Below are 25966 nucleotides of genomic sequence, written 5' to 3' on the forward strand. Positions count from 1 at the left end.
CACGTTTGGAGCAGAGCGTTGTATTGTTGTGAGAGGTGGACTGTAGAAAAACTGGATAAGAAGAGAATCGAAGCATTTCAGATGTGATGATACAGACTAATGTTGAAAATTAGATGGACTGGTAAGGTAAGGAATGAGGAGTTTCTGCACAGAATGTGAGAGGAAAGGAATTTGGCGAAAATACTGACAAGAAGAAGGGACAAGATAAACAGTATGATACATCTGTTAAGATATCAGGGAATAGGTTTCAGGGAACTAGGGGGAGGTCTGAGGGTAAGAACTGTAGAGGAAGACAAGGTTGGAATAAAGGACGTAGGCTGGAAGTGCTACTCAGAGATGAAGGGGATGGAGGGCCGCATCGAAGCAGATGACTGACCACTGGGGAAAAATAAAAAATCAAGATGTTCTGCAATTTCTGGAAAGGACATCTTTTGACCTTGAAATTTCACACTTTTTTCGTTCCTTTTTTTAGCATAACATGGGATTCATGGGATTTTCTGTTTCGACTGATGCATGAATACTCACAGTTAAGTGCGGATGGCTGTGTTCTTCAGAGTACTGCAGTAGCTGTGTCGTGTACATCTAAATGTAGAATCTGCATGTCCTCACGGTCCTTCTTTATCCACAGACAATTGGTAAACTGCAAGTGAGAACCCGTTGTGGAGGGGGCTTTTTGAGTAAGTTGCGGACAGATGACAGACAGGTATACTACTTCCACCATTTTATTTTTGGCACTTTAAAACCGCTCGAGATGGACTGCAAGAGGAAAAGAGAGAGGAACAAAGTGTAAAGGTTTGCTTCTATTTTGACTGATGAAGAGCGCCGAGAGTGCTGAAAATAAAAACAAAAAGTGTTCCTAGATTTCTATAATGAATAAGAAGCCTCTGTCCCAGATTCCAGGAGGGAGAAAGTCTCTCCTCTTGCATCCCCCCTCCCCCCCGCCCCCCTCGCTAGCGGTCGGCTATGTGATGTGCATAGCTAGTATCGTGTCGTACGTCGTACCATGCTTTTGGTTTGTCACCTCCAATCTCGTACTCCATCCCGCCATGCTGAGGACGATTTCTGCGATCCAAAGAGCCAACACGATTTACAGTAGAAGAGTCACACAAACATTCTCTCCAAAACCTTGGTCCAGTCAATGTGCATTTCTCATAATATTTAGTGAAGGAGGAAGTACTTTTCCTTAGGATCATTGGATAATTAACCTGCTGGTTCATGAGGATTTCGTCTAACTAACGTAAAAACTTTTTAGTTTCATCATCTATCTCTTATCGATAATTTGCACGATCATTTGAACAGTCTGAGCTATTAATTGGCCCAAAAATATTTACGGCGATTTTGTTACCATCTCCTTTTGCACCTTCACAATTGCTGTTATCACTTCTCACTTCAGAAGCGCCCTCACTTGTGACACTGCAAACTTGTGTAACCATTGAGCTGCCACTACCACTACAAAGAGAGGAAAGTTATTTATTTTCAATAAGCTGTTTCTTTTATTGTCTAATTCTCGATCCTTCATTCTTTTTGTTCGTACTTAACTTCAAAACGCTTCAGTTTTCTTTAAAAATACGCATTTAAATACGAAAAATGCTAAACTTCCAAATATTGAAGTCAAATTTGAAACATATCACATCACTTAAGGGCTGGGTTGTTTGGGGGAAGAGACCAAACAGCGAGGTCATCGGTCTCATCGGATTAGGGAAGGACGGGGAAGGAAGTCGGCCGTCCCTTTCAAAGGAACCATCCCGGCATTTGCCTGGAGCGATTTAGGGAAATCACAGAAAACCTAAATCAGGATGGCCGGACGCGGGATTGAACGGTCGTCCTCCCGAATGCAACATCGCTTAAGGATACACTTATTATTACCTTCCCGCGAAGAGAGGTCGTCTGAAAGTGAGTCGTCTGTTGACTGTACGTTACTACACCAGAAACTTTTCTTGGATAATTGACATTGTTGTCGATTAAGATGTGACAAAAAAAGTTAAATGTTTTGAAAAGTACATAAAAAATCTAAGATGCACTACATATCGTGAAAGAATAATTCTCTACCTAAATATGATATTTTGGTAGACATTTTCATTGTTATCATTGTTTTGAAGTAACTAAGATGCACTCTGTTTCTCTTTTTTTGTGTGTGTGTGACGACCGAGGAACATGCTGCAAACCAAGTGTTACGAGAGATAGCAAGGAAAAAATTGTTCACACACTGTTTCAGTTGTGCTAAACTCACTGTTGACCAATTCTACTAAAGCGTTTTTATCTGACCCTTTGTGTGGAGACTCGCATTTGACCTGACTATCTTGTACAATTCTGTATTTACATTTTAAGTATTTTAATTTTTTATATTGATATTTAATATTAGTAAGAGTAACAATAAGACTTTATTTGCTTTGTTGTGGGGGCCTGAAGTACCCGGCCTGCCTGTTTTTCACACCGTGCGGACTCTAACGTTATGCTCCTTTAGACCAGTTATCTACTTATCCCTTTTCAGGATTTCTTCTGATGAGGAACGGTGATCTTGTTCTTTCTCTGTTTCTCTCTTTCTTCTTACCTTTTGGTGGATCATTATGTCACCTGGGTTCTGAAATGTTATTTCATTGGTCACTCTCTAAACTTATTGGGATTCACTACATGTTGCAGTCTTCGCAAGCATCCCGGACATAATGTTTTCAGTTCGACAATATTTGGATGCAATAATCCCTGCAACTGAAAGAGACCACAGTAAACTTTAAAAATTCACTGAAGAGAAACTTGTGTCTCTTAAACCATCTGGGTGATTTGACCAACACCTTCTGCCGAACTTCTAGATTTGTCTCATGTAACACACCCTTCATACTCTTTCACTGATCTTTTTGCTTTTGTGCGCGACTTCTGATCCCCGCAATCACGCTGAGGCGTGCCGGTACTACGCTATCTTTGGATCCTCTGATTGACTGGCGTCCTGGTAGGAGCCGCGAGCAACAGACTGATTCGCTCGGTTTATCGCTGTTTTCGACTGAGGAACAGGAGGATCCCACGCCGCAGTAGGCGGGTTGGCGCTGGTACGAGGCAGCAGCAGGTACCGACTGAGGGACCAGTCTCTTGACACGGCGGTCGTTGGTGCCTCTTACCGTATTCGGAGCTTTATGCACGACAGCTTCCATTGTGGCCGATTTGTGGGTTTTGGAGAGAGAGAGAGAGAGAGAGAGAGAGAGAGAGAGAGAGAGAGAGAGAGCACCAAAACCTTGCCTTCTGGAAAGTTCTCACTGTGTGAGTTTGGATGTTGGCGGCCGGAGTACTACTTTGAATGATGGCTTATGGAATATTAAGAAAGATATTGTTGCATATTGTGCTTATTCGTTCAGTCAACTAAGTCTGAGGAATTTGAAAGACGAGGTTCTCTAGCAAGTACTATTACTTTTTTGAAGCCGCGAGCGTAACTTGCTTATTTTCTTAGTGTTTTCTATTTATGTGCATATAAAAAGTGTTACACGGGCAGCTGGTCTGTTAGCACGACCGAGAGAGTATCGGGCTATATGAATGTTTACTTAGGTGGGGCACTGATTCTGCTGTCGATACGTAATGTCCACTGGTGTTTCCATTTGTTGTTCCTTAGATTTAAGTCATTCTTTATCTGTTATAAGTTTTAGATGGGCTTAAATCTTGAAGGCTTTGCAACCTTAACCTTACCCGTAAATGTTAAACCTAAAGTCCGTGCCGGATGGATAAGATTGCATCTATTATTCTGTAACTTTGAAAGAGCATTCGATGACTGTCAGTAGATTTGCTATTCATTATCACAAGTGTCTTATCATTTTACATGAGCAATTTTTAGCACTTAATTTCAAATTTCTGCTTATAATTAAAAGGTTAAAGCATTATACATTTAACTTAGAGTTAAGTAATTACTCAACGAATTCTACGTTACTTCAAGCGCTTTATTGAATCTTGAAAGACCTGAACACCTTATAGTCATGCTCTTAACTTTAGTATGCTATTTGTCGACAGCCTTGGCTTCTGAGCCGTGACATTGTAATTAACGTGGCACTTGCCCGCATGTACTTACTCCTGTATTTCGGCCTTTGCACATACCGGAACGGCGTCTCCGGTGGCCGTTCGCTCTCGCTGGAGTTTTGTTTCCAGCTGCAGCTGCTAAACAAGTTAAATTTTTCGGATATTATATTTGATGGCTGGTTTTAAGTAACTGTCTTTTGAGCTTGCGCTGTCTTGTAATCTAATGCGACGAAGCTAAGTATCTATTTTCTGTACTTGAGTTTATGAACATTACAATACTTAGGTTTTTGGACGTTTAAATTCCATCTGTAATTCACTGCTCTTGATAGTCAGCCTGCCTAACTTGGGTGCACACATCTTGTAACTCACTGCAAGAATACCTGTGTGTATTAAACCGGGGACCTAGAAACGACAAAGAGGCTTCGTCCCGCTGTAGCCCTCAGTGGTTCAAACCCCACAACAGGCCACAGCAGTCCACCCAACCCAACCGCCGTCCCACACCGAACCCAGGGTTATTGTGAGGCTCGGCCCCTAGTGGAACCACCCCCTGGGGACGTCTCATACCAGACGAGTGTAACCCCAAATGTTTGCGTGTACGCGTACGTGGCAACAGTGTTTGCGCAGTGTAACTGAGGCGGCATAAAGGGAACCAGCCCGCATTCGCCGAGGCAGGTGGAAAATCGCCTTGAAAACCATCCACACGCTGGCCGGCACACTGAACCACAGGGCGGATTCGTGCCGGGGATAGGCACGCCTTCCCGCTCGGCAAGCAGCGCGTTAGACCGCGGGACTACCTGGGTGGGCAAGATTACCTGTAAATTTACTCTCTTTCTCGGAGGAATTATTATTGTTCTTGGTTGTTGCGTAATTTAGTTTAGTAACTTTTACTTAATTCCACTGTTATACTTCGGTAGTTCTTTTGGGCCTTACGGCCGTTTAAAATTTTGTGGACTGTAACTAGATGTTCACATAGTTATAAGAGTGGCCGCTGCGGATGTAACGGTAGCTTCGGACTACTTACTGTGACAAATAATAATTATTTCAATTACTGTTTCTCCGTTCTGAATTTTGCTGCGTATTTCTCTTGTCTTAAAGGCTGATTATGCGAGAGAATTTGCTGTTCCTTATTATGCAAAAGCTGCAAGAGAAGAGTTTGACAGAGCACTGAAAGACCTGAGTCGAAACAAGGTCCCGGGAGTATACAACATTCCAATAGAACTACTGATAGCCTCGGGAGAGGCAATCCTGACGAAACTCTACCATCTGGTGAGCAAGATGTTTGAAACAGGCGAAATACCCTCACACTTCAAGAAGAATATAATAATTCCAATCCCAAAGAAAGCAGGTACTGAAAAATGTAAAAATTACCGAACTATCAGTTTAATAAGTCACGGTTGCAAAATACTAACCCGAATTCTTTACAGACGAATGGAAAAACTAGTAGAAGCCGACCTCGGGGAAGATCAGTTTGAACTCCGTAGAAATGTTGGGAAACGTGAGGCAGTATTGACCCTACGACTTATCTTAGAAGAAAGATTAAGGAAAGGCAAACCTACGTTTCTAGAATTTCTAGACTTAGAGAAAGCTTTTGACAATGTTGACTGGAATACGCTCATTCAAATTCTGAAGGTAGCAGGAGTGAAATGCAGGAAGCGAAAGGCTAGTTACAGGTTGTACAAAAACCAGATGGCAGTTATAAGAGTCGACTGACATGAAAGGGAAGCAGTGGTTGGGAAGGGAGTGAGACAGGGTTTTAGTCTCTCCCCGATGTTATTCAATCTGTATATTGAGCAAGCAGTGAAGGACACAAAAGAAAAATTCCGAGTAGGTATTAAAATCGATGGAGAAGAAATAAAAACTTTGAGGTTCACCGATGATATTGTAATTCTGTCAGAGACAGCAAAGGACTTGGAAGAGCAGTTGAACGGAATGGATAGTGTCTTGAAAGGAGGGTATAAGATGAACATCAACAAAAGCAAAACGAGGATAATGGAATGTAGTCGAATTACGTCGGATGACGATGAGGGAATTAGATTGGGAAGTGAGACACTTAAAGTAGTAAAGGAGTTTTGCTATTTAGGAATAACTGATTATGGTCGAAGTAGAGAGGATATAAAATATAGACTGGCAATGGCAAGGAAAGCATTTCTGAAGACGAGAATTTTGTTAACATCTAATATAGATTTAAGTGTCAGGAAGTTATTTCTTAAAGTATTTGTATGGAGTGTAGCCATGTATGGAAGTGAAACATGGACGATAAAGAGTTTGGACAAGAAGAGAATAGAAGCTGTCGAAATGTGGTGCTACAGAAGAATGCTGAAGATTAGATGGGTAGATCACATAACTAATGGGGAAGTATTGAACAGGATTGGGGAGAAAAGAAGTTTGTGGCACAACTTGACTAGAAGAAGGGATCGGTTGGTACGACATGTGTTAAGGCATCAAGGGATCACCAATTTAGTATTGGAGGGCAGCGTGGAGCATAAAAATCGTAGAGGGAGACGAATACCCTTAACATATTCAGAAGGATGTAAGTTGCAGTAGGTACTGGGAGATGAAGAAGCTTGCACAGGATAGAGTAGCATGCAGAGCTGGATCAAACCAGTCTCAGGACTGATGACACCCCCCCCCCCCCCCCCCACACACACACACACACGCAAGAGAAGATTGTGCTCTTAATTACCGTTTTCATATTTTGAAATAAATTTCTAATTTCTTAAGGAAAAATAATCTGCTCAATCTGAGTTTGGCTTTCCATGTCTCTTAACCTTTTCAGTCCTATGTTACGATATTTCACACGAATGTCAAAATCTCAAAATGCCTCCTTCTCCCCGTGGTGGGAGGGATAATCGTTTCTCTATTCTTATCAGCCTGGCATTATTTATCCAAAACAAGAAAGGGAGTCATCATCTTAAATTCACTTGCATTTCATTGATAATGCCTTGGGAATCATAAAGTCAGCTATTCCAAGTTCGGTGTTGCCTATAGCACTAAAGTCGGCAAGAGGGATTGTGTTCAAGGTAACAGAAAATTCCGATGTGGTGAAAGGATACATCGTTGTGGCATACCAAATGCTGATGACTTTTAGACTGTTCCCATTGTAGGCGAAGACATACATACCCTGGTATTTCTGACAGCATAGGCTCTTCTCAAAGCCACATCTTATTGCCAGGAGAGTGGAAGGAGTAGTTCACCAAGTGTTCTGTATTCGTAAACGTCATGCAAATGCAATCCAAAGGATGTTTTTCGCCCAAATGCAGCAAGTGGATGTGACACTAATTTAACCCTCTATCGGCAAGGTGTGGGCTGTCAGTTGTGGTTGAGAGCTTACCTGAATGACACAAAGGACCTTTCCTTCTGGTCGTTCTGGAACTCCGCTGTTTTTTACTCTGACCAGAAACTCTCTGGCCTGTGGTGGCAAACATTGCGAACGGTAACCAGGAAAACTCAAGTGAAGGTGTTAAACAACCTCCTACTCTCGAATATATCCTCCGTGATGAACCAATAGTACTCTTAGGTGTTGAATAAGCCAAAAAATCTCTCCCCCTACATTGCAAAATTCTGAAAACGGCATATCCGACTCTCTGCGCGTAGACACAGCGAGAAAGCGAAGGCTTTTCCACAATATAGCACTATGAATCAACCAGAAAACCAGATTCTGAAAGCACAAGCCGAATTTTATTCTGAGGCGTTGTAACGAAAATTAGCACGTCCTGTGGGAAATAGCATCCAGCCAGAGATCTCTTATCTTGTGAAATCCTTCCCTGAAGAACACCATGATTCTTTCGACAGAAAAAAGCTCTTCCCGTGTCCCGCCTGGAGTGTGCTGGACTGTGAGTTGCCGCGAAAGCTGTTAATGCCGGTCTGTCTACGTGTGGTTGCGCTTCTGTCCCGGGCTTAACATTTTTTTCACAGCCAGTTCCTCTTAAAGGTACTCCTGTCTCGTGCAGTCAGCTTGTATGCTTTCAAATCTTGGAGCCATCCATCATACTAACAAGGAAAGGAACAAACTAGTGGAATGAAACCAGCCACTGGCAATGCTTATCGAAATCTGTAGCTAAACGACTGCTTGATCTAGGGGATTGTGTACATCACTCTCTGTAATAGAAGGAGAAACACACTACTGCTTACGAGGAGAACCTTTCAATTTCTGACGGTACTTTCAAACAACTAGACGCACCAGCAAACTTAATTTCCGAATCAGGGGAAAGTTTCTACTTATTAGTGTACAGTACAGACATGAGGAGAGGTGCAATGGACGATCTTTACTAGCGACGGTTCTTTAAATCGTCTGCAAAATGCTAATTCCCTCTTTCGACACTGCCACCTGCTCGCAAGACGCCATGTACAAGAATAGGCTAGGATGGTAACGAAAAAGTTACTTCAATTTTGAGACTAGATACTAACAAGAAGAGGGCTGATTCGCACAACGATGAGAAATGTAGCTTCAGATTCTATACTGAATACCAATTTTTGCAAATGCACAGTAGGGTGTAGCACATGTCCTGCAGCAACAAAAAAGCAGGTCTCCGCTGTACTGTCACTTTCAAGGATTGTCTAACCACACATGTGAGAATTCACCTAAGTCGGACCTCGATGCGGAGGACGTTGAGTGTGATTATGACAACGGGGATATCCAAATTGGCATCGTTAGTGAGAAGGAAGAAGCCAATGCCTAATTTTTCTAACCTTCTAGACGAGAGAGGCCAAGGCGTTGACTTTGTTTGCGGGGATTCATACTTTGCTGTGTGTCTTTTCATTAGCAGCAATTTTCATTTCTTAAACTTATAGCTCATAAGAAATGACCTTGTATCAGACGTGATGGAAAATTTTAAAAAGTAAACACTCTGTAGTTAAAAGTTGTGCTTCTTTTACTGTGATGTACCTGTCCTAAATGAATGTGCCATCGAAGACAGGAAGCCGGTTGGAAAGGGGGAGGGCGAGGAGGGGGATTCGTCGTGTTGTTGTAATTTGAGAATTACAAGCTCTTACCATGAAAAACTTTCATTCTTTTGCTATTTTGAGCGACTTTAAATGAAATCAGTACCTCATGTTGGGTTGGGGTGAGCTTTCCTGATATTGTTAAACATTAGCCATTTGGGGCACCTGGCTTTTTATTTTAAAAAACATTGCGAAATTAAAACTGTAGTGATAATACCTATCCCTGTTGAGGTTTTTTTTATTTAATATAGCTGAGAATTAAGCTTTTCTTGTCAAGCTCTGAGTCGTGGTAAATCTGTGACGAAAAAATACGTCTCAGCAGTGAAAGGTGCAGGAAATTTAACGCTCTACAAAAGATCAAAGTGCTATTGTTGTAGGATGTTACTATTGTAGGATACAAGGAAAAGTCAATACAGAGAAAAAATTGAGGAAATTTTAAAAATTTCGCTGTTTTTTGGCTTTCCGAGTTAGAACAGAGTTATCGACGTCGAAAAATTTGGATTCAACATTACAGATCACCTAGGCAGAGCACACTTAAAACTCATATAGTTCTGAACCTTTATAGGATGCAGTGTACCTACAGCCTTGACTAAGAATCAAATAGGACCCTTTAAGTTCTAATGGACCATTAACAATATAAATAAGAAATAAATCTATTGTCCCACTATTTGACGTTTTAGCGATGCGGGATCTTGATAATGTTCCATCGGTTCCACATTCGCAGTTCTATCGAAAGTCTTTGGAGCACTTTGTAAATTGCCTTCATGTGCCAGCACCACCTGGTGCAGTCATCCACTGTGGCGACAACCTTAAAAGGATGCCTCTTACTGACTTCCGTTGCCAATGAGTTCATTATTGTGAAACTTTATCAAAATTCTACACATCCAAGTCTGATGACGAATTGGCCAATTGGAAACGTCTAATGCCTGAAAATAAATTAATGTGTGTGTGTGTGTGTGTGTGTGTGTGTGTGTGTGTGTGTGTGTGTGTGTGTGTCTGTGTCTGTCTGTCTGTAGTTGTGTATGTGTTTCTGTCGGTGTGACTCTTGGGGTTTCCTCGACGGATAGAATATTCCGTCGCTTTTAAGGCACGTGCAACCTTAACAGCAACATTTCTTCTCTAGATATTTCAGTTAGGAACTTTTATAGCGATCTTTACGCTTTCTCATGCGCTAAACGTCTGGGCAGCCTATAAATAGGCACCGTTGGATGCTGGGAACACAGTCCCCACATTGGTTGAACGACTGCTATAAAGGTTCACAACTGAAATATTGGAGGAAGAGACGTTGCTGTCAAGGATGCATGCCGGAAAGTCCACATATAATACAAAAATGGATGAATGTATATGTTCGAAAGAAGTGTCGAATACTTTGAGATGTGGTAGCACTCATCGAACAAGGACAATAAGTCCAGTTAATATACACTCCTGGAAATGGAAAAAAGAACACATTGACACCGGTGTGTCAGACCCACCATACTTGCTCCGGACACTGCGAGAGGGCTGTACAAGCAATGATCACACGCACGGCACAGCGGACACACAAGGAACCGCGGTGTTGGCCGTCGAATGGCTCTAGCTGCGCAGCATTTGTGCACCGCCGCCGTCAGTGTCAGCCAGTTTGCCGTGGCATACGGAGCTCCATCGCAGTCTTTAACACTGGTAGCATGCCGCGACAGCGTGGACGTGAACCGTATGTGCAGTTGACGGACTTTGAGCGAGGGCGTATAGTGGGCATGCGGGAGGCCGGGTGGACGTACCGCCGAATTGCTCAACACGTGGGGCGTGAGGTCTCCACAGTACATCGATGTTGTCGCCAGTGGTCGGCGGAAGGTGCACGTGCCCGTCGACCTGGGATCGGACCGCAGCGACGCACGGATGCACGCTAAGACCGTAGGATCCTACGCAGTGCCGTAGGGGACCGCACCGCCACTTCCCAGCAAATTAGGGACACTGTTGCTCCTGGGGTATCGGCGAGGACCATTCGCAACCGTCTCCATGAAGCTGGGCTACGGTCCCGCACACCGTTAGGCCGTCTTCCGCTCACGTCCCAACATCGTGCAGCCCGCCTCCAGTGGTGTCGCGACAGGCGTGAATGGAGGGACGAATGGAGACGTGTCGTCTTCAGCGATGAGAGTCGCTTCTGCCTTGGTGCCAATGATGGTCGTATGCGTGTTTGGCGCCGTGCAGGTGAGCGCCACAATCAGGACTGCATACGGCCGAGGCACACAGGGCCAACACCCGGCATCATGGTATGGGGAGCGATCTCCTACACTGGCCGTACACCTCTGGTGATCGTCGAGGGGACACTGAATAGTGCACGGTACATCCAAACCGTCATCGAACCCATCGTTCTACCATTCCTAGACCGGCAAGGGAACTTGCTGTTCCAACAGGACAATGCCCGTCCGCATGTATCCCGTGCCACCCAACGTGCTCTAGAAGGTGTAAGTCAACTACCCTGGCCAGCAAGATCTCCGGATCTGTCCCCCATTGAGCATGTTTGGGACTGGATGAAGCGTCGTCTCACGCGGTCTGCACGTCCAGAACGAACGCTGGTCCAACTGAGGCGCCAGGTGGAAATGGCATGGCAAGCCGTTCCACAGGACTACATCCAGCATCTCTACGATCGTCTCCGTGAGAGAATAGCAGCCTGCATTGCTGCGAAAGGTGGATATACGCCGTACTAGTGCCGACATTGTGCATGCTCTGTTGCCTGTGTCTATGTGCCTGTGGTTCTGTCAGTGTGATCGTGTGATGTATCTGACCCCAGGAATGTGTAAATGAAGTTTCCCCTTCCTGGGACAATGAATTCACGGTGTTCTTATTTCAATTTTGCAGGAGTGTAGATCCGGAAATGCATTCTTTCTGCTGTAAACATGTGTTTACAGGAGGTGTTCAACGTGGCGTCCATTCATGACAATGTACCCCTCTGGCTTCTGGCTAAGGAATGACACGCCCTTTTAAGTATATCTGGTTGTTGTTACACTTTTTGGAACATACTGAAAATGCGACCCCATTGTGTACGCACTTCCTTGATTGGTGTGGCGTAGATCAATTCCGTCAAGTGTCTCTATAACGTGATGTCTAGAGGATTAAGGTCAGGGGACCGAGCAGATCAAGGTGTGTCCCCCCTGTCCCCGACCAATCTAGCGGTCCTGAAATGTTTGCGGCAGTTCACGCACATTGAGATGAAAGTGTGCTGGCACGCCATCATGCGTGAACCACATTTGTATTCGTTGCTGCAATGACACAGCTCGCAGCAAGTTAGGCAATACATCAGTGAGAAAGTCTAGATAATGCATAACAGTTAACCTTTATGGTAGCACATATGGCCCTACTAATCAAAAATGGTTCAAATGGCTCTGACCACTATGGGACTCAACATCTGTGGTCATAAGTCCCCTAGAACTTAGAACTACTTAAACCTAACTAACCTAAGGACAATACACACATCCATGCCCGAGGCAGGATTCGAAACTGCGACCTCAGCACCCTACTAATCTATCGCCAAGTACTCCTACCTATACATTGACTGCGAATCGGTGTTGTTACCCACTTTCCTGAATTGCTTGCGGATTCACATCTGCCCTACATTCTGATTTTGCAAATTCGCAACACCATCTCTTGTGAAACCTGTCTGAGCCGTAAATAAAATCTTGAATGTGAACAGTGGATCTGCGCACACTTCTGCAACAGCCGTTGACAGAACCGCCGTCTACCATGATGATTCCGTGGCCTTAGGCCTGTAGATTACGTTTGTACAGTAATTGTTTGTGAAGTACCTTCCAGATAAGAGAGTGAGACAAGTCTTCTGCCGCTGCTAATAGTCGCTCACTCGTCCCATGGGTTTCTTCCATCGAACATAGCTCGTGCTCGTCCATGTCAGACGTGCGGACTGTTCGGGACCTTCCACTGGCATTCTTGACGTGTACAAGGGCACTTGTGTCCCTCAGAAGCTGTAAAAGTCCAGCGAGCAGTTTATCAGAGGGCGCTCTGCGCTGTGGCTACTTTTCTGCACGGTCACCGTCAGGGGCTCGCAGGCTACACCCGTTAAACCGTAGCAGAACGTCATATGCCCCATTTTACTGGTCCAGTGGAAGGCTTGCGTTACTGAAAAGTAGTGGAAGAGAGAAAATGTAAAAGTTATATATCGTTTGTCGGTACGAACAGCGCAATAGCAGGAACCACATATGTGAATCCACAGTTGGAAGAAAGTAAAATACCATGATACGTACCCAGGACGTACACGACCAAAAGTAGCGTAGCCTATAACATGACACGAACCATCCCACTAACTGCACACCACCTAATGCTAGCTAGTGAACTGTGCGTAAGAGACGATAACACATTGCCAATACATTTGACGGAGCGCAACCACTGTGCTGATATCCGCAACCAGCTGTTCCTATAAAGAAGTGTTCATCCCGGAAAGTATGCATTTTCGAACCCATTTTTGATGGACTGATTTTATGTACCTCTCAAAGTAGTTGACACTTCTTTTTAACACCCTGTATATGTATGTATGTTCTACATTTCCTCCTAAACCACTGCAACGATTTCACCCTAACGTGTTATAAATATCACTTACTGTCTGTAAATTATGACTGTGGGATAAGAACCACCGGCCTATTAAACGGATGAAGGGGGAGGGGGGAGGCTTAAAAAGCAGTGTAGTCCATGACGCGCGAATACCTGCACTTTAGACATCTGGTATTTGAGAATGAGAACACTTAGAGACGTGGGACAAACTTCGCACATTATTTCAAAATTTTATGAAACATTTTTGCGCTGAGACCCCACAAATGATGAAAGAGAAAAAGTTTGTCTCTTAGTATCTTTTCGCTGTTCATGCAGTAAAATTGCCTCATGAAGCATGACGTTTTATTTTATTGCCCCTTTACTACGAATTGTATTCGGGACAAATTTTCCAGACGGTGTTGACATATACCACTGAATCTACCAAACAGTTATATAACTCTACGACACATAGTTCAGGGGATATGAGTTCATAGCAGCCCGCGGTGGCCGAGCGGTTCTAGGCGCTTCAGTCCGGAACCGCGAGACTGCTACGGCCGCAGGTTCGAATCCTGCCTCGGGCATGGATGTGTGTTATGTCCTTAGATTACCTATGTTTACATAGTTCTACGTTCTAGGGGACTGATGACCTCAGATGTTAAGTGCCATAGTGCTCAGAGCCATTTGACCCATATGACTTGTTAAACATTGAGATACTTGAAAACTACTGCATTATTCATGTCTTTTAACTTATTGTTTCTTTTCTACTGACTCTATTCACAACACATTTCGCACACAATAGTCACATATACCACTTTATATACTTGTGAAATCAAAGCATTGTGTAGCACACTGATCACAAGAAATGACATCATAAACATTGAGATGCGTGAAAATGAAACTATAGAGCGAAGTTCGCTACAGATACAGGATTGATGATGATGTTTGGTTTGTAGGGCGCTCAACTGCATGGTCATCAGGGACCCTACAAAGAACCAATTTTTACATAGTCCAATTTTTTTCCCAGTTCTGTCTAACTACTATCACGAATGATGATGATGAAGTGATGAGTACAACATAAATACCCAGTCCCCGGGCAGAGACAAATCCCCAACTCGTTGGGGAATCTAACCCGGCACCCTGTGATCCAGAAACAGCAACGTTAGCCACTAGCCCACGAGATATGGACACAGATACAGATGACATAATTGTACAAATGCCTGTGAAATATGTTCAGTACATGTGAAATATATTTGAAATGTGCGTACACAGGCAAAGCGATGAGTAAAATGCCCATTTAAACTCGTAAAACGATTTCACCTAATTTGGTACGCATATTAGTTACGATCCGGGAGGAAACGCTGTGGACTTGAGAACTACCAGCCTTCTATTGGAGTGAGTGTGGTAATTTGGAGAGGGAAGGTGGAGAAGCAGATGAACGGGAAGAGAGGTGGGAGGAGATGGAAGCAGATAGGGTTATGAGGAAGTAACAGAGAGGAGGGGGAAATATGCAGAAGGGGTGGACAAGGAGGAGATGGACAGACAAAGGAAAGAGAAAGACATGAAAAGAGACATAGGGAGAAGAAGAGAAGCAGATAGGCAGAAGAAGAAGATAAACAGGCGGAGGGGGAGAAGGAAAGGCACAGAGAAAGACAAGAGGAGCCGATGGACAAGACAAGAGAGGAAGAAATGGTCAAAGAATGGATAGAGGGGGAGGGGGAGGGGAGAGAGAGAAGTGGACTAACAGAATTTTTAAATAAGTATATACCCGGGCAATGGTCGGTACTCAGCTCGTGATGGAATGAAGGTATTTTTGGTTATTGACTTATAGAACGCACATGATTTTGAAGCAACGTCGTCATTTGACAAAATAGTTTGCCTCGAAATCCGTTTCGGTGTTGTGATGAATCACGGTTTCAAACCTAAACTTCAACAACAGGAAACTTCCTTGCGGCCTATCTCTCCCAATAATAAAGTGTTACAGGGCAGCCAGGAGGGGTCAAGGGATTCGATAAGCGGCAGAGTGGCTGCGTGACCGTGACCCTTCAGCCTATCCTCAGGCTAAAAGCAGTGGCGCGCGTACAAAGCGTGAGTCAGTCAGTGCACGCATGCCAGCCGCGACGTCGTTGCTGTACTTGCTGGCGATCTCGGCCGCGTCGCTGCTGGTGGCCCTCTTTCAGGGCGGCGAGCGCGTCCAGCTAGTGGTGCCGACGCGGCAGGGCCTCGTAAGGGGTTCCACGGAGACGACGAGGGGCGGCCGGCAGTACCTGGCCTTCTACAATCTGCCGTTCGCCAAGCCGCCCGTGGGGAAACTACGCTTCAGGGTTAGTGAACCGCTGCTTGCTGCAGGGAAACGTCTTAGCAAAAAAAATGTTCTAATGTGTGTGAAATCTTATGGGACTTAACTGTTAAGGTCATTAGTCCCTAACCTAACACACTACGTAACCTAAATTATCCTAAGGACAAACACACACACCCATGCCCGAGGGAGGACTCGAATCTCCGCCGGAATCAGCCGCACAGTCCATGACTGTACCGCCTTAGACCATTTTTTTTATATTTTTACTTATTTTAGAAAAAATGGGGTGAAGATGGTTTGAAGCTCAGACTGAGACTTCGACGCTACTCTTTTTTATTTTTATTTTTTATTGTTTTTTGTTTTTTTATTTATTTTTTCCAATGTCAGACTTACAACCTTTGGTGACATACATTTTGTTTGACGACCCCATAAATAGTGTCCAAATGTTGACAAATAGTGCTAATTAGAAAATTAATTAATTAAGGAAATGAATAAAACTGAAAATGTCCAAATGAAAGACATGAAGACATTGCGGATAGTACAAATACAAAAGAAACATGCTCCTGTAGCAACGAAATGAAATTCGGGCCGGGGATGACACCTGCTCACGACCCAACGTTCGATAGAGCAAGAGATCGATCTATCGACTCGTTGTCCAGACGTTGGTGTAAGACTGGGTCGTCTTCTCGAAATTAACTATGGGTCCGTAAGTGTGATCGATGTCTATCTCCGCTTCTTCGTCTATCTCATCTCTCACCCTTCACACCCCATCTGGCCGGCAGGTCGGTAAATGTAAGTCGCAAGTAATTAGCGAAGTATTGCCCATATTTCTTATGCTGTTGCAGCCTCCTGTGTCCATCCAGGAGAAAATGCCAAAAATCCATTTTGTCCTTTTCCGATTCGTTATAGACGTAGCCCACCACCATTCCCCGTATCCATGTCAGGGCATTGGTTTTTTGGACCGGAATATAAGATTCTTTGGGGAAAAAAAGTGTGTCTGATGAAATTGTGTGAGGGGCGGAGCGTAACAGGAACGCCAATATCTGTTGTGCCAAGTGCCACACTGGAGCTGTCCCACCACATGCTAAACGGTGTTCATCAGCGTCCACTGTTGCGCAGCCTAAACATAGTGGAGTGTCTGCCAAACGAATCGCGTGCCGCCGTTGATTCGTTGCGAACTTCCTATTTACCACCGCATACCATGTTGAGCGTACCGACGTTGGGAGGTAAACGTTCCGTATAACGCGCCATATCTGTCGCCAGCTCTTGTCTGGGTACTTCTTTTGCAGGGTATTCCTGGGGCTCCGGCGCAGTAAGAGTTGGTATACATCTCGCGTCGTCGGTAGTCGTGTTGTTGGGAAGCATTCACTGACATAGCTAAACTCAAAAAAAAAAAAAAAAAAAAAAAAAAAAGGGGGGGGGGGGATGACTCGAAATGTGGCATCTTCGGTGAAATATCGCCCACATTGACTGGGAGCAGCATTGAAGTGGGCGCTAGTACATCGGCCAACGCACCCGAAATATTGCGAAATGGACCGCGTCACTGTCGTAAAATCGTACTGACAAATAACGCCCGTGCCTTTTCATATATGTTCACTAGACAAGTCCACCCTCTCCAGGTGGTAGCGTAAGCGTCGTGTGTTGGATCTTAAACAGGTGTCCCACACTCACGTACGTTCCAAAAGCTGCTTGTGTCCGTGATGCCATTGTGCGCGTTAAAGGCAGGACATGCGCTACGTGAGTGAGTGTCCCTGCTAGGTATACGTTAACATAGGTCACCCTCTGAATCATATCCAACGCTCTTCATTTCTGTAACAGCACCATTGTACGCATCTACTTCAATATGCGTCGGTAGTTATCCGCTGCTGTCCGCTGCACATCCGTGTGGAACGTAACACATTTTATGGTCTCATGAGCGGGCCTTTAGACCGCTTGGCTAATCCCACGCGGCAAACGTCTTATCCCTTCTGCCAATACCATTGGAAGAAAGAACGACGTAGGCTTTATGAATGGGGCGGAAATCGGTAGATGTGATGTACATATACTAACAAACAAATGATTACACTTCAGAAAAAAATGGGTGGTTCGTTCAAGGGAAAGGGTCTCACGGATCGAGGAAGTCAATAATGCGTTGGTCCACCTCTGATCCCTATGCTAGCAGTTACTCGGCTTGGTACTGAATGATAGAGATTTTCCTAGGGCTATCGTGCCATCCTGCCCAACTGGCGCATTGTATCGTCAAAATCCCGAGTTGGTTGTTGGGCTTTGCCCATAACGCTACAAATGTTCTCAGTGTAGGAGAGATCCGTCGACCTTGCTTGGCAAGGTAGGGTTTGGCAAGGGCGAAGACAAGCAACAGAAGCTCTCACAGTACGCAGTAGGGCATTATCTTACCGTCAAGAGTAACAAAACTGAGCTTTGAAAATTGACAACGTACCACTGTGCTGTAAGGTGCCCACGGATGACAAACCGAAGGGTCCTGGTACGAGATGGATTGGCACCCCAGACCACAATTCCTGCTTATTGGGCTGTACGGCAGGTGACAGTCATCTTGGTATCCCATCACTGTCTGGGGAATCACCAGACATGTCTTCGGTGTGGAATCTCATTGACTGCAGTAGAATTGTCTTCAGTTGGAGTCCCGCTTCGAACTGAGTCCCAATGACCTCCCTGGAGACGACCTGGACAGCGGTGGGACTCCAAACTGACTGTCCTTCGCCATACAGCCCAAGAAAAGAGTGATTATTTGGGTTACCATTTCTTTCATAGCAAGACCCCTTTGGATATGATCTGCTGCACCCTTACAGTAGAGCGGTATGTGACGATATTATATTCCCCGTTTTGTTATCCTTCATTGCAAGCCATCCTCTGCTTACGTTTCAGTAAGATAAAGCCCGCCCACGCACCGCGAGATTTTCTACTGCTTGTCTCGGTGCTTGCCAAAACCGAACCTTGTCCAACAAGGTCGCTGGATCTCTCCGCAATTGAGAACGTTTGGGGTATTATGGGCAGGGCTCGAGATTTTGACTATCTAACATGCCAACTAAACAGATTTTGCACGATGTCGCTCAAGAGGACATCCAACAACTTTATGAATATACAAAAGCTGGGTAACTGCTTGCGTTAGGGCCAGAGAGGAAGCAGTGCGTTATTGACCTGCTCAGTTTGTGAAGCTGTTTCTCTTGAATAAAGCATCCAATTTTTCTGAAATTGTACTTACTTTTTTGTATTTGCATGCTCAATGCGATTCCAGCCCCATTCGCTTAATTTCCTTGTAGTGTGTAGCTTCCTTTACTGTTGTTGTTGTTGTTGTTGCGGTCTTCAGTCCTGAGACTGGTTTGATGCAGCTCTCCATGCAACTCTATCCTGTGCAATCTTCTTCATCTCCCAGAACCTACTGCAGCCTACATCCATCTGAATCTGCTTAGTGTACTCTTCTCTAGGTCTCCCTCTACGATTCTTACCCTCCACGCTGCCCTCCAATACTATATTGATGAGATCCCTCGATGGCCGGTCGGAGTGGCCACGCGGTTCTAAGCGCTACAGTCTGGAGCCGCGTGACCGCTACGGTCGCAGGTTCGAATCCTTCCTTGGCCATGAATGTGTGTGATGTCCTTTGGTTAGTTAGGTTTAAGTAGTTCTAAGTTCTACGGGACTGATGACCGCAGCAGTTAAGTCCTATAGTGCTCCGAGCCATTTTTGATCCCTCGATGTCTCAGAACATGCCCTACCAACCGATCCCTTCTTCTTGTCAAGTTGTGCCACACGCTCCTCTTCTCCCCAATTCTATTCAATACCTCGTCATTAGTTATGTGATCTACCCATCTAATCTTCAGCTTCCTTCTGTTGCACAAAATTTCGAAAGCTTCTATTCTCTTCTTGTCTAAAATACTTATCGTCCACGTTTCACTTCCACACAAATACTTTCAGAAACGACTTCCTGACACATAAATCAATACTCGATGTTAACAAATTTCTCTTCTTCAGAAACGATTTCCTTACCATTGACAGTCTACATTTTATATCCTCTCTACTTCGACCATCAGCAGTTATTTTGCTCCCCAAATAGCAAAACTCCCTTACTACTTTAAGTGTCTCATTTCGAAATCTAATTCCCTCAGCATCACCCGACTAAATTTGACAACATTCCATTATCCTCTTTTTGCTTTTGTTGATGTTCATCTTATATCCTCCTTTCAAGACACTATCCATTCCGTTCAACTGCTCTTCCAAGACCTTTGCTGTCTCTGACAGAATTACAATGTCATCGGCGAACCTTTACTTCTTCTTCATGGGTTTTAATACCTACTTAGAATTTTTCTTCTATTTCCTTTACTGCTTGCTCAATATACAGATTCAATAACATCGGGGAAAGGCTAAAACCCTGTCTCACTCCCTTCCCAACCATTGCTTCCCTTTCATGACCCTCGAGTCTTATAACTGCCATCTGGTTTCTGTACAAATTGTAAATAGCTTTTCACTCCCTGTATTTTACACATGTCACCTTCAGAATTTTAAAGAGTGTTCCAATCAACATTACCAAAAGCTTTCTCTAAGTCTAGAAATGCTAGAAACGTAGGTTTGCCTTTCCTTAATCTTTCTCCTAAGATAAGTCGTAGGGCTAGTATTGCCTCACGTGTTCCAACATTTTTACGGAGTTCAAACTGATCTTCCCCGAGGTCGCCCTCTATCAGTAGGGCTAGTATTGCCTCACGTGTTCCAACATTTTTACGGAGTTCAAAGTGATCTTCCCCGAGGTCGCCCTCTATCAGTTTTTCCATTCGTCTGTAATGAATTCGCGTTAGTACTTTGCACCTGTGACTTATTGAACTGATAGTTTGGTAATTTTCACATCTGTCAACACCTGCTTTCTTTGGGATTGGAATTATTATATTCTTCTTGAAGTCTGAGGGTGTTTCGCCTGTCTCATACATCTTGCTCACCAGACGGCAGTTTTGTCAGGACTCGCTCTCCCAAGGCTGTCAGTAGTTCTAATGGAATGATGTATACTCCGGGGGCTTCGGATATGAACGCTATAGAACGACTTGTCTCACTGCGCTGTTGAGATGTACCAGTAGTAAGTATCAGTGTTCTCGCCAGGAAATACAGGACTTCAGATGGTTCAAATGGCTCTGAGCACTATGGGACTTAACTTCTGTGGTCATCAGTCCCCTAGAACTTAGAACTACTTAAACCTAACTAACCTAAGGACATCACACACAACCATGCCCGGGGAAGGATTCGAACCTTCGACCGTAGCGGTCCCGAGGTTCCAGACTGAAGCGCCTTTAACCGCACGGACACACCGGCCGGCATACAGGACTTGCGAACTCCGTTACACATATAAATTAGACACACTGAGAGCGGGACTGGAGCTCACGATTCGAATTGAAATACTATCTTTGGCTCGAAAGTAACTACCCAGCGGCCATAAAATTTCCTAGCAGTGATTGTTAATCGCAGCATAAAATGAATGTAAGCAAATGGACGCTCTTTGACTGGTAAAAGGAAACGACACTGAATTTTATAGTTGCAGATCAAAAAGTTTATTTCTCTGAGAAATTAGAGCATTTTGCGGCGTAAAACTGTTAAGCTATCAATGAAAGCTGGCAGCCAATGCACAAAGTGTGTCAGTATCTCATGACATGGAGAATTAAGTTCATTTCCTACGCCTATTATTCCCCTCGTAACGATACCTAATCAAAGCTTCTTTCACAACATAAAGGAGTGATCAATAATTTTTCTTTAGACTGCCATACAGTCCATAATCGGTATGCCGATCAGGCATAATCGCCGGGAGCAGTGGGGCAATCTTCCCACCGACGCACCAGGCTGAAGATACCCGTTTGGTAAAATACTGTGTTGTTCTGCGTGAAGAAGTCCGCAACTGTCTGCTGCACATCCTCTCCTGCACGCACATCGGGGAAACACGGATGCCACACGAATCCCTTACCTGCGTGACCTCGATGTTATACCAGTACTGGAGACGTGCTATGTTGCATGTCTGTATATACACCGCAGCAAGACCCTCAAAAGGAAACTTTTTGGTTGCCTCTTACAATTCACAGAAACACACGACTTCCACAATCATCTGTCTCGCAAATTTGCGACTACGTGGCTGTAAACCGCCCAGATAGATGTGAAACCCTGTTTTTGCGTGTGGAAAAATTGTTGTCGCAACAAACTGTGAGGCTGTTCCACCCTTCAGCATCAGTACTGGATTAAATATGTGCAACTAACTGAATTAACGATTTAGAAATTTTCGGTCTAGTAGTGACATTTAACACTTCCGGTGTATTTTTCTACCGTAGTGTAACATTTTATTTTCTGTCTATATACGCGTCTATAAGCGTTGTAAGCCACCGGGCATAACATGTTTTGTAGTTTGAAAAATGGTTCTAAGCAGTATGGGACTTAACATCTGAGGTCATCAGTCCCATACAACTACTTAAACCTAACCAACACACATCCATCCCCGAGGCAGGACTCGAACCTGCGACCATAGCAGCAAAGCGGTTCCGGACTGAAGTGCCTAGAACAGCTCGGCCACATCGGCCGGCTGTTTTGTAGTTAACATTATCTTCCACGAGTCTAAATTCCAGTGCTATCTGTTTACCAACGTTTGAACTTCCAAGGCATGTACAAAGTGTCGGCTGTGAAATATTGCGGCTGTGACTACTTAACCTTTATAATTGTATATTTTTTTCCAAATAATCAATACTTCTGGTACTTTTTCCTGTAGAAGAAGGTTTCCATAATTTCAAAACTGGTTACAATGATAAGTTAGCGGAATTACAGTTGCTAAAGCAGCTTCAAAAAATCGTGAACGATACGGAACAAAGTGTCCTTAGTGATCCTCATCTTCGGTTTCTTACAACAATTCGCGATTAACTTGTCTGCTGGCTCTAAGTGTTTGGTCTTGTCTTCTCTTGTCTTATTCTTAATTACTTGGAATTATTCCAAGAATAATCAGGAGTTAAAAAAAGCCCAATGTGGAGGAGATTGTAGAAATTCAGGAAAACAGTGACAGTCCATATCTGCTACTGAAGAACTTGAAGGTTATTTTCTTTTCTTCCGTGACCAACAGCAATAATAAACTTTCGCAGACAATAGATGATCTAGAGGAGGAATATGTAGACGAATATAATCATGATCTTGAGTCTGCTTCTGGTATATTATCTAATAAGCACATTTTCGAAAAACATATTTCTGACTCAGGTCTCGGATAGAGTGCCTCTGTAGAACAAATACATTGCAGAATCGTTGATTATGGCACAAAAACTGACTGTAAATCAGAGAGGCAGACCTTCAGATGAAGCTAGCCCAGTACATGTGCCAGAAAAGGGCAGAAATGAACTGAAACCGGTAGAGGATACCAGATATGATTCTGTGACCCATTTACGACATTTTGATCAGCAGGAATCGGTATCTAAATGCAAAAATTCTGGATGCAAAGCTAAAACTCATATGCAACGTACCAAACGCAAGCTCCATCTTTGAATTGGTGGAGGGCACAACTGCTTTCTACAATTCTGTACAAAATAAATTTTACTTGAAAATCATCCCAGATTTTAAAGCTTTGTCTAATAAGTTTTCATACCTATTTTACAAGCGTGTTATTTAAGTGTTCCATTACTTTAAAAACAAACGTCACAACAATTTTAGAGTTGCAAAGTAAAGAAAACTTTCTGAAATGTATGAAAAATTATACCGCTACATCACAGTGTCCGCCGCAGTGGACAGACCATAACTCTAATTTGGATATTACAACTTTGGTTCCTGTTACATGAAAACGTTTTCAAAAAAAAGTTTTCTTTAATACAAAATTCCAAAATTTTCACCCTAGGAAAGCGATAATTTGGGGTGTTCACAATTCTTTTATGCAAAAATGCAGATCTCGATTTTTGTGACTCTTTATTTATTCCAAAATTTATGAGCACAAAATATGAAAAAGAAATGCCTTAAAATTATTTGATAAACATTTAATCCTGAATAAAGAATGCAGATAATTTAATTAATGGTTGATCAAGTTAATTTATTGGGGATGGGGTATGCTGAACATCGTCTTCCTTTCCTAAAAATCGCAGTCTGTTTAAGAATAGATATCAGTGATTGTATAGCTTGAATGAGAAGCTGAAGCTACCCCTGCAGCTGTGGCTGTACTGTTGAACATGAGAAGACTAAACCATAAACCATGTTCAGTCCAGAAACCTCCATTGACAAAACGTGCTGGTGCTGCAAGCTACTCTCGTCATACTGGTCAATATAATGCGAGTGGACAGCTGTTGCGTGATCGGTTGCTATCGGAAGGGCACCTAGGAGTGCGCTGCTGTGAACTCGAACAGCTGCTGTGGAGAGATGCCTTCCAAATCTGCTCTTTCATATCCGCAAAGTAAGTTCCAAAGTTGAATTACCAAGAGCCAGAAGTCGAGAGTTGAACACAAGTGACCGAGAGCTAAGCGAAAAGTCCCTCATTTGTAGAAACTAGAAAAAAAGTCTCTCTGCGTGTTTTTCCAAGAGAATTTCGCCAACCAAACCTTAAAAAGTTACGTTTTCTCTGCCAGCGGCGTCCTCTTCGGCCTTTCTAAAATACAACAAATCAGGACTCCTAAAAATTGTAGGTTCCTCATGGCCGACATACTGTCACCAAGTAATGAAGCTATTTTTCTTTTCCGTTCCCTCGGATTGAGAAAATCACATCAACAGATAAAATATATCACTGATGTTATTGGTCGTATTTCATATCCTGTCATGTTAACTGACAAACATCTCATTGCTATAAAAGGGCGTAATGTAAGTAGACTTTTATTACTCCTACTATATGTATTATCACCTTTTAGAAATCTATATACTCATAGTTGATTGCACCTCTGCATCAGATGCCACTGAGCATGGGTTACAAACCCGAAAACCAGTTTTAACAAATGAAAGATTTCTAGTGCAGCTAATGGTTTGTAGAATATGTCCTTCAATAAATATCTGAATGCTGCCGAGCACTAAGCATAACATCGTCTCCAAACCCTCCATAAGTATTCGACCAATTTATTCCAAATTTTTATACTTTCTTTAACAAACGTTTGGACACATTGACAGTACACATTTTGTGTATATACAGGATGGTTCATTGATCGTGACCGGGCCAAATATCTCACGAAATAAGCGTCAAACGAAAAAACTACGAAGAACGAAACTTATCTAGCTTGAAGGGGGAAACGAGATGGCGCTATGGTTGGTCCGCTAGATGGCGCTTCCATAGGTCAAATGGATATCAACAGCGTTTTTTTTTTAAATAGGAACTCCCATTTTTATTTTATATTCGTGTAGTACGTAAGGAAATATGAATGTTTTAGTTGGACCACATTTTTCTCTTCGTGGTAGATGGCGCTGTAATAGTCACAAACCTATAAGAACGTGTATCACGTAACATTCCTCCAGTGCGGACGGTATTTGCTTCGTGGTACTTTACCAGTGTTAAAATGGACCGTTTACCAATTGCGCAAGAGGTCGATATCGTGTTGATGTATGGCTACAATGATAAAAATGTGCGACGGGCGCGTGCTATGTAAGCTGCTCGGAATCCTGGACGACATCATCCAAGTATCCGGACCGTTCGCCGGATAGTTACGTTATTTAAGAAAACAGGAAGTGTTCAGCCACATCTGAAACGTCAACCATGACCTGCAATAAATGATCATACCCAAGTAGGTGTTTTAGCTGCTCTTGCAGCTAATCCACACATCAGTAGCAGACAAATTGCTCGAGAATCGGGGATCTCAAAAACGTCGGTGTTAGAATGCTACATCAACATCGATTGCACCCGTACCATATTTCTGTGCACCAGGAATTGCATGGCGACGACTTTGAACGTCGTGTACAGTTCTGACAATCGGCACAATAGAAATTATGGGACGATGACAGATGTTTTGCACGCGTTCTATTAAGCGGCGAAGCGTCATTCACCAACAGCGGCAACGTAAACCGGCATAATATGCACTACTGGGCAACGGAAAATCCACGACGGCTGCGACAAGTGGAACATCACCGACCTTGGCGGGTTAATGAGTTGTTGTTGTCTTCAGTCCTGAGACTAGTTTGATGCAGCTCTCCATGACACTCTATCCTGTGCAAGCTTCTTCATCTCCCAGTACCTACAGCAACCTACATCCTTCTGAATCTGCTTAGTGTATTCATCTCTTGGTCTCCCTCTACGATTTTTAC

The 25966-nt window shown here is 43.6% G+C and overlaps 1 protein-coding gene across 1 annotated transcript in view; it reads left to right on the top strand.

Annotated features, from left to right (window-relative positions):
• Window positions 1–15543: 15543 nt before the first annotated feature.
• The window catches only part of LOC126354702 (juvenile hormone esterase-like), a 127278-nt gene continuing 116855 nt past the window's right edge, over window positions 15544–25966 (top strand). The window contains exon 1 of the mRNA XM_050004521.1: window positions 15544–15773. Coding sequence (XP_049860478.1) covers window positions 15558–15773 — 216 coding nt within the window. The 5' untranslated portion in view covers window positions 15544–15557. The remainder of the gene's footprint in view (window positions 15774–25966) is intronic.

This window comes from Schistocerca gregaria, chromosome 3 (assembly GCF_023897955.1).
Source record: "Schistocerca gregaria isolate iqSchGreg1 chromosome 3, iqSchGreg1.2, whole genome shotgun sequence".
Classification (NCBI taxonomy): domain Eukaryota; kingdom Metazoa; phylum Arthropoda; class Insecta; order Orthoptera; family Acrididae; genus Schistocerca; species Schistocerca gregaria.